The sequence below is a fragment of the Parus major genome, chromosome Z (genome assembly GCF_001522545.3).
Source record: "Parus major isolate Abel chromosome Z, Parus_major1.1, whole genome shotgun sequence".
Lineage (NCBI taxonomy): Eukaryota > Metazoa > Chordata > Aves > Passeriformes > Paridae > Parus > Parus major.
Window position 1 is genome coordinate 1,687,829 of NC_031799.1, and position 18,482 is coordinate 1,706,310.

Sequence of the window (18,482 nt, forward strand, 5' to 3'; positions counted from 1 at the left end):
CATTAAGCTCTTCTACCCTGCTGGTCTCTTCTGATGTTCTTGATTCAAATGTGCTATGTTTCCCAAGTCAGCCCTTATGGTAATGGAAGATTTCCAAGTTAATGTGCTCTGGTGGGCTACAGAAAGTACAATATGACCTAATTCTTTCCTGTAACTTCCTCAGCCTGGGAAAAGCTATGTTCTACTCACACTAAATATATAATTATCTTAAAAGTCTTTGCTTTATTCAAACATTAAAAGCCCTCAAGCCTGAAGAGAACTCATTAAGACCCATCAATCTAGCAGAAATCACAGACTTCCAAATTTCTTAGCCAGATTATGCAGTTGCTTCCTACCTCAGATATTTGCAAAGCCTTCATTATCTCTGTTGTCCAAACGCACAAGAATATGTGTGAACTTCAGTGTGGAAGTTCTTGGAATTGGTGATATCATCAAAAAATGAGTCATCCTCTATCAGCCTAGCTGAAATAGGAATGTTCTTCTTCTTTTTTCTTTTTTTTTAATGTGACTACAGGTATATTGATTAGCAGGGGAGATGGTAGAGATCCTTATGTAAAGAGCTTTTCATTTCCTCTTACCATCACAGACTCATCCCTGCATGTGAGCTCATAAATTGCTCATAAAATAAATTTACCTACAGTGTTGTGCTGTAGGATCTCACAGATTAAGTTAACCTCACCAAAATGTGTTGGCCAAATTAATCCCCTTTTCTGGTAATCCCCTCCTGGGCTCTTCTGCTTTGTGCACCTTTTCTCCTAAACCCATTTGCTTTCCAGCAGATTTTGGTAGAGTACATGCTTCTTGCTCAATATTGCATTTTTTATCCTGAAAAAAAATGGAGAAAGCCTTTCAGGGAGAAGAAATCAGTCCCCAACATCAATTCTTGCATACATGGAGCTTAGAGTGGCTATGTCTGAGCAGAAAAAGGAAGAAAAATTATAAATTTTGCACTGTCTAGACTGACTGATTTGCCCCATCAATTTGCATGGTACTCTATCTGCAGCTGTTTTAGGAAATTAAGCCCTTGTAATAAACTAAATTTTTATGTTTTTCTTTCTTTTTTATATTTTAGGGTGAAACAAACTGAATTGTTTGACAGATGGAAGAGCCTACAGATGTGCAAATGGGAGATGAATGTCACAGAAGCCAATTTATTCAAGTAAGAATAGCTCACATTAATGAGACTGACTAAAATTTACTTTAGTTTGAGTTTAGCTTCCTGCAGAGAGAGATCAAAATTTCCTATGGATAGCAAGAGTAAGCACGACAACATTTGGAGTACCATCCTTTTGAATAAATGTAGACTTTTCCCCCTACTTTAAAAAGAAAACAAAAACAGCAGCAGGAGTAAAAGAATGCTTTTCTGACATGTGGAACGGTCTTCCAGGAAAGGCAAGGAATTTGGTGTGGGGAAAATTTCCAAATGTTATTTGGGTGAGCAATGAGGATGGAGATGAGGTTTAATGGCTGCACCTCACATGTCAACCTAACTCTGGCTTGGAATGGTAAAATCACTGGTGATACTGAAAATCTGGCCTACAAAATACTCAAACTGGTTTTCTTCTGGGTGTTTTAGATACTGTCAGGCCTTATTAATGACTTCCTCTTGTTGTTTGGTTTTTGTTTTTATTTTAATGGCTTCTCAGCTATTACTCACTGATTATCTACATATTTTTTCGGGTCTTCAGAGACCTCTCAGTTTATTTCTGTAGTGTTCTGTCTTTCTTTGTGTGACTTCTCTGCTGAAGGTCCTCCATCATCCTCTCAAGACACAGCTTTTGAAACTGGCCTTGTGAAGGCAAGAGTAGATTGAAGCCAAAACAATTTTTGAATGTTATATATTCCAGTGGCATATTTGAGTAGGTTTTGAGAGAACACACTATTTCAAGAAAAGTGCTGTAGACTGAAGTCTGCAAGTCACTGGTACAATTCAGAGCTGTTGTTTATAATAGGGCCCACAGCTTTATCCCAAATTCTCTTGCATGATTCCAGGAAATAGCTGTCAGGAGTTAATGAGAGAATGTGAGAATGCATGTGCTAAGTTAGTCATTGACATCTTTAAAAATAACATGTATAGTCTCAGGCTTATAACAGTTTCTCCAACATGATCTCCACACCTAAGTTTTTTAGGTGTTCGAGGTTTTTTGTTTGTTTTTTTGGGGTTTTGGGGGGAGGAGGGTTTGTTTTATTTTATTTTTTGGTTTTTTGTTTTGTTGGGTTTTGTTGTTGTTGTTGTTTTTCTGTATTTTTCCTGGAAGTTACTTGATAGGCAATTATCAGAGCCATTTTAAAAAGAGGAGTCATTCAGGATTGTAGCTCATTATTTTAAAAAACAGCTGGAGTGAGAGGAGTAATGATTGTGCCCAGAGAGCAAGCAGCACTTTGAGGTATGGAAAAGTGCCCTTTGCGGTTTGGAGGCCAGAGCAGAGCTGGGAGCAATGAGAAAGGACTATCCAAAGACCACCAGGAAGACCATCAATCTATCTCAGGCCACCAACACCAGCACGTTAAACAAAGAACTCCTCTCCACCCTGTGCACTGAAAGAAAAAAGAGATGAAAGACTCCTGTCACTGCCTGTACCTGCCTGACTGATACATCATTGCTCCAGGAACTGGCACCCAGATCTAACATAATCTTTGTCAGCTGCTTTCAGGAACAGTAGTGCTTGTAATTAAAAAGAAAAAGATGTCTAAAGTCTGTTTCATCTGTGTTCAGTGGGGCAGAGACATCGGTGTGTGAATGTGTGGGGAAGCTGCTGTCCCTTAAAAGCAAACCAAAATCTCTGAGTTTGGAGGTTCTTTAGGAGGAGGCTGAAACGTGTAACCCTCTGAGCTGTGGGATTTGGAGCTTTGCCAGTCCTGGACCATCATGTGAGATGGGGAGAATCCAGCGGATTTTAAATGGCAGCTGCTTAAGCAGCAGAGAGGGAGGAAGGGCAAAAGTCACAATAGAGTTTGTATCTGGAGACTAAGGAAAGCAATTTCCCTGAGAGTCTTCTTCCATCAGATATTAGGCATTCACATAAAGGACTGTGCCTCTGGAAAACCAGCTGGACATTAAGGAAGAACATCTCTTTCAATTCCTTAAGGAGCAGCCAGTGAAGAGGTTTTTCTCATATCCCAACTATAACAATTCAATTTCACTATCTGCTTGTAATTGTTTTTGCTGTTAGACATTAGTCATTGACTTTTTCAGTCTCATTTGCTGCCTTGATCTGACGGTCATTTTGTGCCATCCTGCATGACTCAAGTATATGAGAGTAATTGGACATCACTGAAATATTTGCATAATTCTCTATTTGCTTTCTTGTGCTTGTAATAAAGCCCATAAAGAAGACTGGCTTATTCTTCCAACTTAGAATATGAGGCCACACACCCTAGAGGCAAGGTATTTAATCTGGGTTATTTGAGAGCCATTTGGCTTTGTCCTCATGTGCTTGCACATTCACCATGACACGTATTTTTCATTAAAGGTATCAAATGTGTTGACTGAGAAAGAAACCATCTCTGGAATAAGAGTGAGCAGAAGTCAGGGCTTTCAGTGCCACCAGTAAAAGAACTAAAGCATTCAGGGAAGGATGGAACCTGGCAAAGGGAATCTTCTCTGCAAAGCTGCTTTTCCCATTAACATTTCACATGGAACATGGCAAAGGGATCAGAGCTGAATGTTTTTTTCTCTCTTACTCTGAATCCCGTGGTTGGGATTTTGTTCTGCTCTTATTTGCAATGGAATTTCTTCCATTTTGTCCCAGGGACCAAGAAAATATTGGTCATTTGCCTGAGAATCTGGAGTTTTAGGCATGACCAGTTTGCCTGGTACCCATGTGTTGGGGCCACATCATCTTCCTGATACACACATGTGCAAGGCCAAGGGCAAAACTAAGATATTTGAAAGTTTTTTTGTTGTAATCAAAGCACGCTGTGCTCCACAGCAATCTGATATGTGGAGCAGTGTCTTTGGGTATTGCTGTGTTTAAATACTGCCCTGCCATATTTCCACATCCCCAGAGGGACTCTTTAACCCCCTACATTTCCTGCCCAGTGACAAGCATATAATTTATAAAATGTTGAAGGCCTCTAAGGTAGAGAGGGATTAATTCATTAAGGTGGTTTTGCCAGGATGTTGGAGGTAGAAGCTCATCTTTAGGGACTAGAGCAGGGCAGAATTTGCACATGGATTTCCCACAGTCTAGAAAAGACAAGTGAGGTGTCTCATTTACTCTCTTTTCTTTTTGTTTGGCCATAGTTTTCTCAATCAAAGAAAGTTTCCCTGATTCTGAAGTTTTTTGAATGAAAATCCAGCAAACCACCATTTTACCCATCCTAGAGCTAAAAGTTTCTTTTTAGTGAAAAATACCTTGTTAGGAGTAACAACAAATCCCATGTCATGCCATCAGCTCCTTGATCTTATTTCTTTTTCATTTCACAGGTCTACTCTGTCGAGGTGTTGCAATGCTCCATCCTTTCTGTTCACCACCCAGAAAAATACTCCTTTGGGAACTAAACTGAAATATGAAGTGGACACGAGTGGAATCTTTCATATCAACCAAGAAATCTTCAAGATGTTTCCAAAGGTGCCTCTGCCCATTTGCAGCATCAGCTTCACTGTGCTTTAGGCATTTAGACAGTGCATTAGGCTCTATCCTATAGCCAAGCATTTAGAACTTGTTTGACTTTTTTTTTTTCACTGCTTGTATTTTGAAAATGTTTATTTTTTGATAAAATACTTATTCTGTTTTCTGGTGGTCGTCTGCAAAATATATGCATACAATGCATACATACATATATATATATATATGTAATTTCCTACAGAATATTGCTGACTTAGAAGCAAAGTGGATAATGAAATAAGAAAGCTAAATAAAAGAGACACTGATCAGAACTCTTTTAAAGTATAATATTCACATATAATAAATCCAACATTTGGGGGTAGGTCTGCTTTTCTTTTTGGCATGTTTATTTTATAATTCATATTCACAGTGACTATTTTTATACTTCTGTTTGCAGATTATCTGTGAACAGGCTTCATGATTTTTAAATGTATTCATCATTATTATTCAAAACCTTTCCAGCAAATAACACTTGACCTCCAGGGGTATTCAAGGTTATAATCAGTGGGCAGTTCCCTCTGCACATAGTGACTAATATGCAGGAATGGGCTGATGTGGATTCATCACAAGGCACACCCCTTCAATTTGCAGCAGCATACTTGGAGGGGCTAGCTGAAATTTATCCCTGTGGAAAAGGCAGATGTATATTCAGGTTAAGCACTTAGATTTGTGATGTTTAACCTGTCCTTCAGGGTACAACCACTTCTAATCCTTTGGCTTTCCAAGCACTGCTGAGAGGCAGGGAAGTGCTGCTGTCTGAACGTGCACATGGGGAACTGGGGCAGCAGCAGGGGAAAGGCTCGGATCCAGGAGAGCACTTTGGCATCTGGAGACATGCAAATAATGGATGCATCTGAGTCCAGGAGTATTGTCCTCAAAACCCTGCCCTATTAGGCAGATGAGTGCATGAAAGTCTGGATCCCTGAGATCTGCTAGGAGTGTGCCAGAGCTGATGTGTTTTTTGTCCAGGTGTGATCAGGATGCTGTGAAGGTGTCATTACATGCCAAAATGCCTTTGGGAGTCACTGGGCAGTGACCAAAGCCACCTCCCTGCACAGGAGCAGGACTGCAGCCTGGCACATGTAGGAAATAAAGGGCTGCAAACACAGAAGCAATGCTCTACAGGCAAGAGCCTTGTGCTAAGCATGGGCACCTGGCTTCTGATTTCCCTTCCAGGGCTGCTGAGGCACCTTGTGTTAAGAAATCACTGCATAAAGCACAGACAGCTCCATATTTCCTCTCTCTCAGACAGCTGCTGCTTCCCTCAGACAGGTGTAATTGCATGCCCTTTTTGCCTCATGGCTTATGGATGCCGTGGAAAGATCCTGGGAATAATCACCCAGAAATGTCAAGCCACTCCTGCATCCCTCTGTAGTTTGCAGCATGAGATTATTGATAAAATATGTATGTACCAAAAACGAGCACTCTCATGCTTATATAAGCACATCCCTACATATTCATAAGGTGTAGCGTGGCTCAGTTCTGCGTCACAGCCCTCTCACCCTAACAGCCCGGTTTGTTCTCAAGATGTGATTTTCACTCTCTCTGGCTTCGGCAGCAGCTGCATCTCTGTGTGTGTAAAAGGCAGGGTTCTGCCCAATGATTACAGGAAGATGCATCCTCCACCAGTCCAAAAAGGTGCCTGAGCAAAGTGCTGGTAGTGCAAATGCTAATTAATAATCATTAATGCTATCAGTGCAATTAGAGTTGGTCAGCACTAAAATTTGGGCTGCTTTCTGTGATGTGCTGTCTGACAGAATTCTTGGGCTTTCCTGAAGCTCTGTGCACAGACTTCCCAAAAGCAGGACAGCAGAGCCTGAGGAGCCAGCAGTTTGCAAGCAGCTCAGAAAACAGCTGAACTACACTAATTTATGGTTTGTGCCCTGATGTGGAAATCAAAGGGGAAAACAAATGTCTAAAATTACTCCTTATGCTACTGAACCTGGGGAAAAAGAATAGGTTATGGGTTTCTTCCCACTCGGGTTTGCTGCCTGCACTGCAAAATATCCCATCACTTTGTGTACAGGCAATATTGCACCCCAGAACCAGTGCCAGCATCCTGTGGTGAAAGCATCAAGGTGCAGCTGCAGAGGAAATAAGGGAAAAAGTGAAAAAGAGAGTTTCTGGCTGCATGTTTTGGGGTCTTTAACTGTTTCCTTGCCGTGCTGTTGCAGGACATGCCGTACCACCGCTCCCAGTTTAAGAGATGTGCAGTGGTTGGGAATGGAGGAATTCTGAAGAACAGCAGATGTGGCCGGGAGATTGACAGTGCAGATTTTGTCTTTCGGTAACCACCACAGCTCCAGTTTTCTCCTTTTTTTTTTGCCTTTCCTAACGACAGTAGAACATTGAAAAGCTATTCTCTCTCACGTGGAAACATGACATTTGCTAAATTGGCTATGTCAAGCTTGCTTCTTGCACAAAAAGACACGTTTAAAAAAAAAAAACACCCAAAAACCCCAAATCGTCTTAATTTATAATTTTTTTTTTTTTAATAAGCTCTGAGGAATTATTTCTCCCTAACTCCATAAGGCTAATAACTGATTTTTTTTGCAAAGTCTGATGCTCTCTTTCAGGATATCCCCTACCACTGAGGTTGTGGATTTATCCTTCTATGGATATTAGCCTATAAGCAGTGTCCCATGAACCTGGGCATAGTTTTTTGGGTCAGACCTGAGCCAGAGGTATGACCTCTATTGAGTGACAAGCAGCTTGGTGAGATGTTAATAGCTCACAGCTGATGTGCCTCAGAGGTGTGTTTCTGGACTGGTGCAGAGCTCAGGTGCACAGTAACAGGACTTGGTGTAATCAATAATCAACCCAGAGCCTCCAGAGTCACCAGAATAACTTTAAAGCTTAAGAGCCTTCATTGCTCCTCACTACATGTGGAATTATCCAGGTTTTGCACAAAATGGGATGTTCCATGATGAGTGTCCCTGGATAAGAGAGTCTAGCAGCAGTTTTATAATCCTTAATATATATGAGAAAGATTTTTTTATTATTCATATGCATGACTAATCTCTCTCTAAATCCTGTTAAGCTCTTTGCCTGGGTCATGGCATATGACCGCTAGCTCACAGATTCATGACTTGTTCTCTAGAAAAGAAAAATCTCTTTATTTCAGTTGGCCTATTTTCTGATCCTGGTTGTGTTGTTGTCAGTTTAGAATAACTATGCATAAAACAATTAATGTCTCTGACCTCACACCAGCAAAAATTAGATCAGATTTTGGTTCAGTGCAGTCTTAATTTAATTTGACATCATATGAAAAATTTTACAGGTCCTACATTCAGCATTCATTGTTTTCAGACCCTTGTGTCTGCCTCTTACTTCAACTTTACAGAAAAATATTACCTTACTTTTCAATGAAAAAAAAAAAAAGTCTGCAGGAAAGTCCAGGCTTCACATAATTCTTTTTCTTAAAAGCCTAATGTATTCCATATGCATTAAATAATTACTGTGGATTCCCTGCTGTTGTGTTGGACCACAACCATAAGTATGGATGAAAAGAGCAGCCCATGTGACACATGGAGATGGCAAGTTTTCAAGCAGAGTCTGAAATATGTCTGGCAAATATCATTTATGTTTAAGGACTTTTAATAGGTATCCTGCTTTACTACTGCTGCTCTTCCTTGAACTGTATCAAAACTGGTAAAAAAAGGAGACTATTACAGAACTTAGAAATTTGGTTGTGTTTGGTAACAGTAACAATTAAATAGAGGGTTTAGTCAGAACTAGAATATGAATAAATATATCAGTTATAAAAAAAAAAAACAAACCTGGTTTGCCATCTCCAAAATGTGGATTATACACAAATATGTGCCAGTATTTTAAAACTCTAGGTCTGCTGACATCAGTTTTAAAGTAAAGCTTGTGTTCAAGGTCAGGTCTAAACACATCTGCTTTCCAGTCACCACTTGACAAACTATCAGAAATCATCATCCTGGTCACCAGTGAAATAATTTAAAACATTTCACAAGCTGCTTATGCAGCCCTGATTACATTCAGCAATACCTTCAGGACACTTGGGGAAATCTTTTCTTGCAGCCAGCAGCATGCAGCTAGGATTGTTCTGGGAAGTCAATTCTGAAAGCAATTAGATATACTACAATAGAATATATAAAATACACACTAGAATTGCATTCACTAGCAGTTATTGTCTGTCTCCATCTACTGGCCAGAGCAGAGCTCTGTGGTGAAACACTGAGTGAATTTAGAGATGGGATTCCTCTTGTAGGGGGTGAGATTTTGTAGTTTTATGAGAAAAGTACAGTTTGTGTAGATGGGACAGTTTTTATAAGGCATTATTGCCTTCAGAAAATTCAGTCACTCTCACTCCTGGTGTGAATTTCCTGTTCAGAAATATTGAAACTGATTATTTGAAGACTTTCCTCAAATACAATCTAATACGCACAGTGCCCAGTGCTTGGGTGCCTAAGGATTTGAATTGCAGCAGAGGAAAGTGCTAGAAATGGTATTGTCTGTGAAAAGGAGAGCCAAAAACAATTCTCTGACCTGATAAATATGGACTACCTGTAAGGTGGATGTGAACCTTCTGAGCGTTAGAAGGACTTGAAGGAATTTTGTGCCCTCTTCTGCTTCCCAAACTGTCCTCTCTCTTTGACTGAGATATTATCCTGAACTGTGGTATTGTGAAAACAGTAAGCATCTCTTATCCTAAATATCATCACAGTTTTCTCCCTGTTTTACTCAGCCCTGATCTTCAGAAATATGGACAACTTGGAGAATTAGGCACAGTAATATTTTTGATATGTAGGATTCTTAACCGTGATGGTCTTAATGGAGGCTTGCAGATCACTTCAAAAAGCTTTCAAAATGTTACTCTGTGCCTAACTTGAGCTTAAACTGAGTCTAAAACCAGTTTCCAGGCCACATGTTTTATCCCTGAAAGCACATGCTGATGTTTTTTTCAGCTGGATTTCCTCTGGAAGCAAAGACGGTGTGGTAGCTTGTGAGTGTGAGTTTCAGTAACTTCAGCATCTCTTGAGGGATGCTCTAAATTTTGTGAGATGCTGTATCTAGGACAAGGCCAAGGTGAATGGAGGTTGGGCAAAGTCGGGGCTTGCAAATCTCTCCAGTTTGGTTCCAATAACTTTGATGTCCTGTGGTGAACTTGTAGAGTCAGAATTGCTGCTATTATTGCCGTGTTGGGAGATGCTTATAAATGGAAAAGGAAATGAAGCAGATAGTTTGGGATTAATTAGGTCTGGATTGATTTGTCTCTTGTGGAACATTTCCCCTAAATTCTCCTGGGTATAAACCAAAACATCTTAAAGGCAGTGTTTTAGATATAGTTTATTAATTATTGAATACATCTCAGCTACTGCAGAGCAATCCTTTGATTTCATGGGCTGATTGCCCTTGGAGCTTCAATCCATTTCTCATCCTAAACTGCCAGAGTAAATAGGTAAATTGCTATTTAGGAGGCAAAATAAGCATTGGCTACACCTGCAAAGAGGGGTCATCTCTCACTGGTGAGGGAACAAGAGAGGTCTTCACACAGCCCTCAAGAATTTGTTAGATTATTGCATAGTTTGGGCATCAGCATGTTTTGATACAATTTTAAATTCTCACTCTGTTTGTAGATTTGTCGCTTGGCAGAAGTGCTTAAATAAATTATATTTTCTAGTCCTGAATAGGTGAAAGGAAATTTTTAACTTTTTTACTAATTTCTCTCTTTTATAGATGCAATTTGCCTCCTATATCTGAGAAATACTTCATGGACGTTGGGGTGAAGACAGATGTCGTGACTGTCAATCCCAGTATAATCACTGAGAGGTTATTTCTGGATTTTTTTTATTATTTCCATTTCTCTCGATTTCTCAAATTTACCTTTAACTTAATTCTGTTGCACAATATTTTTTCCCAAATCCTACTTTATACCATCACTATGAATCATACATTTCATCCTGAATTGAGTAAGTAACAAGTTGTAGAAATGTGTTAAACACTTAAACCTGCACTTTGATGACAGAAAATGGAAAGGCAATGAGCTAAAATTAAAACAACGGATCCATCCTTCCACTGCTCTGTTTGCAAGTCCCAGTCAAATGTCTTGGAAACATTCAGGGTGAAAGAAACTGGATCCCACCTGAAATGCTGAAGTCATAGAATCAGAGTCATAAACATTGTAAAATTAAGATAATGAAGTAAATAAAGTAGCACAAATTGCCATATGTTTTAAAGAAATGTCAGTGAAACTTTACCATAGACAAGACTGACTAGGTGATTTTAATTTTAAATTTGTTAATGCCCCAATGCTACCTTGTGACGTATCTGGGACCATGACTGCTTTCCTTTCTTGATGGGGGAATATGTTTCTTTTCTCAAGCAACATAAAATAATTTCTTTGATTTTGGATTTTTATTAAAAATGTTAAAGTTAGATATTTTAAATGCTAGCTTTGGTGTTCAGCACTTCTTTATACAGCTCTGCACTGCATGGTGCACTACATAGCATGGAAAAATTACATACTTCTAATAATACCATGAGAAGTGAGACATGATCAGAAATGCCCACAAGGTTATTATGAATTTTTTTATTTTGCCTGAATTTTCACCCTACATTTCATGCTGATGCTGTACAAAATGTAAGTAATAGATTTGATAACAAATCTAAGTACATTCCCGTTGATAACTGAAGCCTCATCTCAATTATCTCCATGTCAGCAATATTTCAATAAAAGCCCATTGGGGTATTCTTGCTGGGAATGGGCTGACCACCCCTCTCACCCTCTCTCCTTCAGATTCCACAAGCTGGAGAAGTGGAGGAAGCCCTTCTACGACGTGCTCCAGGTGTACGAGAACGCGTCCGTGCTGCTGCCGGCCTTCTACAACACGCGCAACACGGACGTGTCCATCCGGGTCAAGTACGTCCTGGACGACTTCGAGTCCCAGCAGGCTGTTTATTACTTCCACCCCCAGTATCTCATCAATGTCTCGCGCTACTGGCTCGGCCAGGGCGTGCGGGCCAAGCGGGTCAGCACCGGGCTGATCCTGGTGACTGCGGCCATGGAGCTCTGCGAGGAGGTGCACCTCTTCGGCTTCTGGGCCTTCCCCATGAACCCCTCAGGGATTTTTATAACTCACCACTACTACGACAATGTGAAGCCTCGCCCCGGCTTCCACGCCATGCCCTCGGAAATATTCAATTTCCTACACATGCACAGCAAGGGGATCCTGCGGGTTCACACGGGGACCTGCAGCTGACAGGGACACTGAGAAAGCGTGGCAGGAGCTCGATGGCCTGTGTAAGGTGTAGGAGGTTTTGTTACACCCCGAGATTATGCAATAATTGTTTGATATAAATTTCCTCAAAGCATTGAATCCCATAAGATCTAGGATACCAGCATCTTTCCTGCTAGCAGAGTTGGGTCCATAAGAGTGTAGGAGAAGCAAAACTCCCGTGCCCCAGGGTACACGCTGTCCTAGAAAGCAAATCAGATTAGAAGCACATTTACAATACATTTAGGGATAAATAGAGCACATTAATATATTTATCATTTCACTATGGAGAAAAGCACCAAACTTTTGAGGAAAAACAGTGGTGGAGAATTTTAGCATAGATTGTATGACTTTACATAGGTTTCTGAATCGAGTACCTTGGGGTATTGTCAGATTTTATTGAACACTCTGTTCTCTGGCCTTTAGGTTTTTGAAAATACTCTTTAGCATTATAGCTTAATGGGGATATATAACTTAAAATCTTTGTTCTGTAACGTCACAAAGTGTTGATCAAAAATAGCAGATAGATGCGTTAGGAATAAACAAAATCACTTTATGAATTTTTTCAGTCAGGATAGAACAGAATGTTGAACTCCCATTCACAGCATCAGGTAACTGTGTGAATCGTGTTGTGATACTGTTTTAGAGATTATTTCTTCTTCCTTCTTGCGTCTTGCATTTCTGTTCTCCTCTGCTGATTGTGCTTCCTTTCTCCTTGTCTGTGATGCTTTCCTTCTGGCTAACACATGGCAATGTGTGCACTTCCTCCTACAGCCACCATCTCAGCATCACACTGGAGTCCTTGCTGAAGCAGCAAGCTCCTTCACAAGGTTTTCTTGAGATGAAGAGCAAGGGGATTACATAGTTATATTTTACAAGTTGATTTTTCGGTTCAGCATAAGATAGAAGAAAAACCCGTTTCCTCATTGATTTTTATTGAAGACTTTGTAAAAGTACCTGAATGTTGATTCTCTGTTGTGCAGGTGGAGTTAACACTTTCAGGTATCTGTAATAAGTTGATGCCAGGAAATGAAATTAAAAATCAGAGAAGTTATTTTGTGGCTTAGATTATGATGCTTATTTTAAAATTATGCATCTTGAGACATCAAATGTCTTAACGTGGCGTTTTAGTATATTGAGAATGTTATTAGGATAGTAAAAGGGCTGGTGGTATATTCTTTAAATGTCATCAGTGTAGCTCTGTGAGGTATGCCAAAGCTAATTTTTCACCTGTTACAGCTGCCAAAATCCTGAAGCAGAAAAGATGCCATAAACTGCTGAGGTTTATTTTATTGTAGTAGGCCACTGGTATGTGCCCCTTCATACTGGTATGGTTGCATACACAGGAGGTGAGGTTTGCTGTTTCAGCTGTGCTGGCATAGTTAAATGAACAGAGTTTCCCTGTTTAAGTTCTTAGTCTGAAGCACTAGGGCTGTTGCCTTGTCTTGTCTTATGTAGATAACAAGATCTTTGATCAAGGATTTGAAGTTTAAATTTCTGTATGAGGGATATCTTTTTTGTGCTGGGGGGAGAGGGTTTAAATCCAAATGTGGACTTGGATTTTGATTTTGCAATGCATGAATGCACAAAGCTTCTTTTAAAAGCGTCTGTGCTATGCTAAGAGCTGTGCAACTTGCTCACACTACAGATAAAATGATCACAAAGGAAGTGAAAGCACGATGGTCACCATTTCAAAAGTCCCTGCTGGCCAGCAGTAACCTGGATGGTGTGTGAGAGTGTATTTAATTTACACTAGACTCCCAAGGTCTGACTGCCTTAGAAGTAACCCATATCCTTGATGAAGGTGTCAGAACTCACCTGGGAAGCACCAGCCAGGGGCAGGTGAAGGACCAGTGCTTAAGCTTAATATATTATTTGTGGTGTTGTGTTTTAGGTCTTAGAGTTACACTGCGTGTTATTGAGCACCCCCTCGTATTGTCTACCTGTGAAATAGGCAGCACACCCAAGAACCTGCAGGTGAAATGGTTTCCTTGATTCAATATGCAAAAGAGATCTTTGTCTTTGCTGTGTTCTGTAAATTTGTGTGCAAAGGGCTTTGACAATGAAGTGCTGTGATGAAAGTGCTTTTTAGAGAGCAATGTGACACTGCAGGTTGGCCGTCTCGCTGTGCATTAAGTTTTATGATAGCATTAATGACACTGAAGCTGGTACTTAGAGCCCTTACTCCTTACTCTGCCTGAGTTTGGGACTAGTAGTGACTTCAGGTTTGCTTTGCTGCTGCTGCTCTGCTAAGGTTACCTTCTTTAGTAAGAGGTATTTCTTTACTGTGGTGATTGAAGTGAACAAAATCAACTGAAAGGAGTTTGAGACGTTGCAAAAGGCACTTCAGAAAAGATGGGAAAGCACTTGAGAAGCATCCATATGTTGATAGAAATCAACAGTGCAAATCCCTCTTTTTAATTGCAAGAAATCCTTTTGGACAGACAAAAGGATAAGCAAAACTGCATTTACAGTTAATCTGTAATTACAGGGTCACAGACATTTCCTTTCCATTGTTTGCTTCATGTAGATGAGCAATGTAAATTCACTGTAATGAGTGCAGTCTTACTGTGTTTAGATTTTGATTGCTTATAAATCTATAGCTACTATATTTTTTTAATGATTTTAAGAAGTGTGTGCAGGATACTTGCACGTATGCACCAAAGGCTCAATCTTGCCACATTTATCTGAAAAGAGCCCCCATTCAGGTGGGTAGGTATTTTATTTGTGTAGGGACTGCAGAAACAGGCCCAGAAATTTCTGTGAAGGTGTACATAGGTGTACATTTAGATATAAGGAGTGATTCACAAGCCAGAAAGATGATTAATGAAATATATATAAAATAGTCCTTGAGATGAAGTGCATATTGCAGCATGCTCACTTTCTGATTCCTTTTTCAGGTGTTGCTCAAAAAATGATTGCAAAACTATGGCATTTGTCAGAAATGCCATATGCAGAAGGGCTTTTGCAGAAAGAAGGACCCTCCTTGTTTTCTGCCATCATTCTTTTGTGTGAAGAGCATAAGAAAATATTCTTTTGACTGAGTCAATCATTTGTCTGAGTTTGGGGCTGTTTTTGTTTTCCCTTCTCCCATGCAGTCAAAGCTCCAAATATCCAATCTTAGCCTTTGAACAACTGGATACTTGACTGATAAGAAGTGTGTTTTTTGCTGCTGTCAGGTGTGTTTGCTGCAAGTAAAGGATGTCTGTAGCACTTTGTGCTTTGCCAGAGAAAAGGCTTCAGGCTGCAGAGAAATGCCCCCACCAATAATTCTGGTCTGTCCATGAAGAAAGGCTGTCAGCTGTCTGGTACCACATCCTGAGCTTGAGCTGTAATCTCAGCTCTGCTCCTGAGGATATGAAGCCTGAGACAGGGAGAGAGAAAATGTTGTAGTTTAATCCCCAATTCCTCACATTATTTAGGAGAATCCCTTAAGAAGTTCCTGATATCTGCATACACTGGCAGTGCAAGTTCAGTTGGAATTCATAACTAGGATTGCTTTGACTTCATTGTCAGGTCAACAGAGGAGGCTTATGAATCTGGCAGTGCTGTCATCAAAGGGAAGGAAGTATTTAGCTGGAATAGTTTAGCTGATTGCTTTTGATTTATGAAATCCAACTTTGCTGTCGGACAGAACGGCATCAATGGCGATAGGGCCATTATAATATTTTAGCATATTTCCTGTGATTGCAACAGAGCTGCCAAAGCCAGCTCATGAATTGCAAAAGGGCCGTGGCAGCTCCTCCTGCTGCTGTCTCCAAGAGGAGAGGCACTGTGCTGAGTAGGTCTGTGGTCTCCTGGAGAAACAATGTGAGGGGAGCATGGGAGACTGCAAGCACAGAGCTGCTCCAGAGCCTTTAGTGCTGTGGAATAACACGGATGACAGATGAAGTTTCACATCTTGCAGCAATCAGGGGTAGCTCCTCCAGTCCTGCAAAAATCTACCCTCTTGCAGCCTCAGCTGATGGTGGATTAAAGGTGACTTGGGATGGCCAGATGCAGTAGATGGAAAGAAACCAGCTCTGAGAATAGTCCCTGCTGTGGGAGTTTGGTGAATCAGTGGAAGTGTTGCTCAAGCCTTGAAGGCAGGAGCGCTGGTGGTGACGCAGCTGCGTGGGTGGGCTGCCCGTGCTCAGCCCTCCCTGGCAGTGAGGAGCAATCTCTGCTTTGTCTGGGAGGGAAACTGAGGTTTCAAAAAGCACAGAGGTGGAGAGGGAAGGAATCTGTCCTTTCTGATCCTCTGAGCCCAAGTGGCTTGTCTGCTTGGGTAGCGAATGTGGAGTGCTCTGAAATGGGCTATTTTCCTGACCTCACTGGCATTTGAGTGTGCAGAGAGCCTTGGAGCTTTTGCAAGTACAGGAAAAAGGAAATAGTGAAATTCGGCGATCCCTAAAGGGCCAAGTTCCCTGGGAAATTCTGGAGTGAGCTGAGGTTTCAGTTCACTCCAGAGAAGTCAGTATTTACGCTTAGGGCCTTTACAAAATCCACTGAAGCATGTGGGAATTTTGGTGTGCTCCAGAAATGGGCCTTAATCATGGGCAAGAAGAGCAGCCTCTTGTTTCCCCCTCACTTGACTTCAAATACACTTTTTAATATGCTTTAGAGACAGTGCAGTAGCAATACCACGTTTTTAATGGTGTGAGTAAAGAACAAGCTTCTCTGGAAGCAGAAGTGTTGTGACTGTCACTCTCCCTTCCAGATTTCATCAATTTATCTTTTCAAACTCATCTATGCAAAGCATTTCATCGTGGTAGTTGAAAATCATACATGAGCCCTCTGTACCTGACAGTATGTGTGTAAACCACAGGCCTCAGGAAAAGAGGGTTTTTTTTCTGCTTGCTTTAAAATACCAGCATGGAATTTGTCAGTGGTATGAATGTGTTCAAGGCAGGATGCAGCCCACTACCTTGGAAGCCACCACAATGTTCACATTTGGGTTCAGCAGAAAGAGAATTCAGGCCTTATGTCTGTGCTTGTAAGTCAATACAATAACCTGCATCTCCCAAAAAAACCCTCCCAGATTATCATCATTTTGCGTCTTGTTTTCATCCTGTCTAATGTGGGTGAGCCTGCTTGGCATCCTGTGTTGTCTGCATGGTATTAAAAAGAAAATAAAGAAAAAGAAAAAAAAAAAAAAAAGAAGAAAGGAAAAAATGATTCAAAATTGAAATTGTACTTAAGTGCTTTTTAAAATAAGTTTAAGAGAAATCCAAATGTTACAAGAGGCGTTAGGTTGTCCCAGGCTGTCAGCACCTCCAATGCTCCCCAAAGCTCTGAGCATCCAAGAAATGTCAGAAGTGAGGGACTGGGCCATAGTGGGAAACTGAAAGAAAGACAAATCTGCCTCAGTGCTTCAAGGATTGAAAGATGTAAATATGTTACCAATGTGTCTGACTTTCTATTTAGAAGCCATAGATGTTCTCAGTGTTTGATCTTTGGGTAAGCTGATGTACATTTTTAACTGTACTAATCACTGTAAAATCTGTTAGCATGTAAAACAGTGACAAATTAAGCCAGAAAAATCAGATACTGTGTTGGCTGCTTCTCGAGATGTTTGTTGTACCTGAAACTGTCTGGTGGACCAAGACACTGAAGTATCTCCAGTGCTCCATACGACTTGTGAAGACTCTGGATATTGCCTTGGCAGTGTGGAAAAGGCAGAATTAATTCCTATTTGTTGACCTTGTGTTGGCCAAGTGATACACAATCTTGTGTGCATTAGAGCCTGTCCCCTTAGAGATGAGGAAAGGAGGAAAACTCCCTTCCCTGTCTGGGACAGGACTAAAATCTGGTGATTTTTGCTTCATTTTTGGGCCTTGCTCTCAACCATGAGGTTCCTGATCAAGCCTCTGCATTGAGCCCATGTAAAGTGTACTGAACAACTGCTGCCTCTTGAATATATCCCTGGTTTTCACCTGGTGGGGAACAAATGCTTAGTTTGGGAATACTGGAGCAAAACTTCGTGTCTTCATTTTAGGGGAGCTCGGGCTATAACAAAAATAAATCTGTTTTATGTTTGTTGTTTCTGTAAGCCAGGGGCAGCGGGGGTGGAGAAATCCATGCAGAGTAATGTTGGTTTTATGATGATGTTAATCTCTTGTGTCCTTTGACTGACCTTTATTTTGTCAACCTTACACCCTGTAATTTTGGCTTATTATTGTTTCTGTAGCTGTACTATGGTTGTGATAGAAAGCCTATCAATTGCTGTAAGCCATAACTAGAACAGTAATCAGGGTTTTTTTTGGTTTTTGGTTCTTTTTTGGTCTGTGTCACTGTGTTTGAAAGATGATTTAATTCTATTGAATAAACAAACCACTTTAACAGTTTTCTGGGAAAAGCAATCTTTGGGCCACTTATTGTGCCTTCAAACTGATTTTGTATTTTCTGCTGTTCTGTGTCTCTGAACAGGGGGTGTTGGAAGCTCAGCTGGTAGAAATTGGTTCACAAAATTAGAGAATGCCACTGTGAAATTATATTACGATACAGCATCATTTATATATATATATATATAAGTATATTTAGGGTTATGCAACCATACAAATTGCAAATTTGATATTTTGAATGTTCTGGATTGTTGTCTATAAAATATCTAGACACAGTAAGGTAATTTATTACTGGAAGTAGCAAT

General features: G+C 40.5%; 1 protein-coding gene across 2 annotated transcripts in view; it reads left to right on the plus strand.

Moving 5' to 3' along the window:
• Window positions 1-18,183, plus strand: part of ST8SIA5 (ST8 alpha-N-acetyl-neuraminide alpha-2,8-sialyltransferase 5) — a 45,939-nt gene extending 27,756 nt beyond the window's left edge. For both annotated transcript variants that reach the window (XM_015615456.2, XM_015615457.2), the window contains 5 exons: window positions 1,073-1,159; window positions 4,430-4,574; window positions 6,785-6,897; window positions 10,317-10,409; window positions 11,377-18,183. In XM_015615456.2, coding sequence (XP_015470942.1) covers window positions 1,073-1,159; window positions 4,430-4,574; window positions 6,785-6,897; window positions 10,317-10,409; window positions 11,377-11,839 — 901 coding nt within the window. In that variant the 3' untranslated portion in view covers window positions 11,840-18,183. The remainder of the gene's footprint in view (window positions 1-1,072; window positions 1,160-4,429; window positions 4,575-6,784; window positions 6,898-10,316; window positions 10,410-11,376) is intronic.
• The last annotated feature ends 299 nt before the right edge of the window (window positions 18,184-18,482 follow it).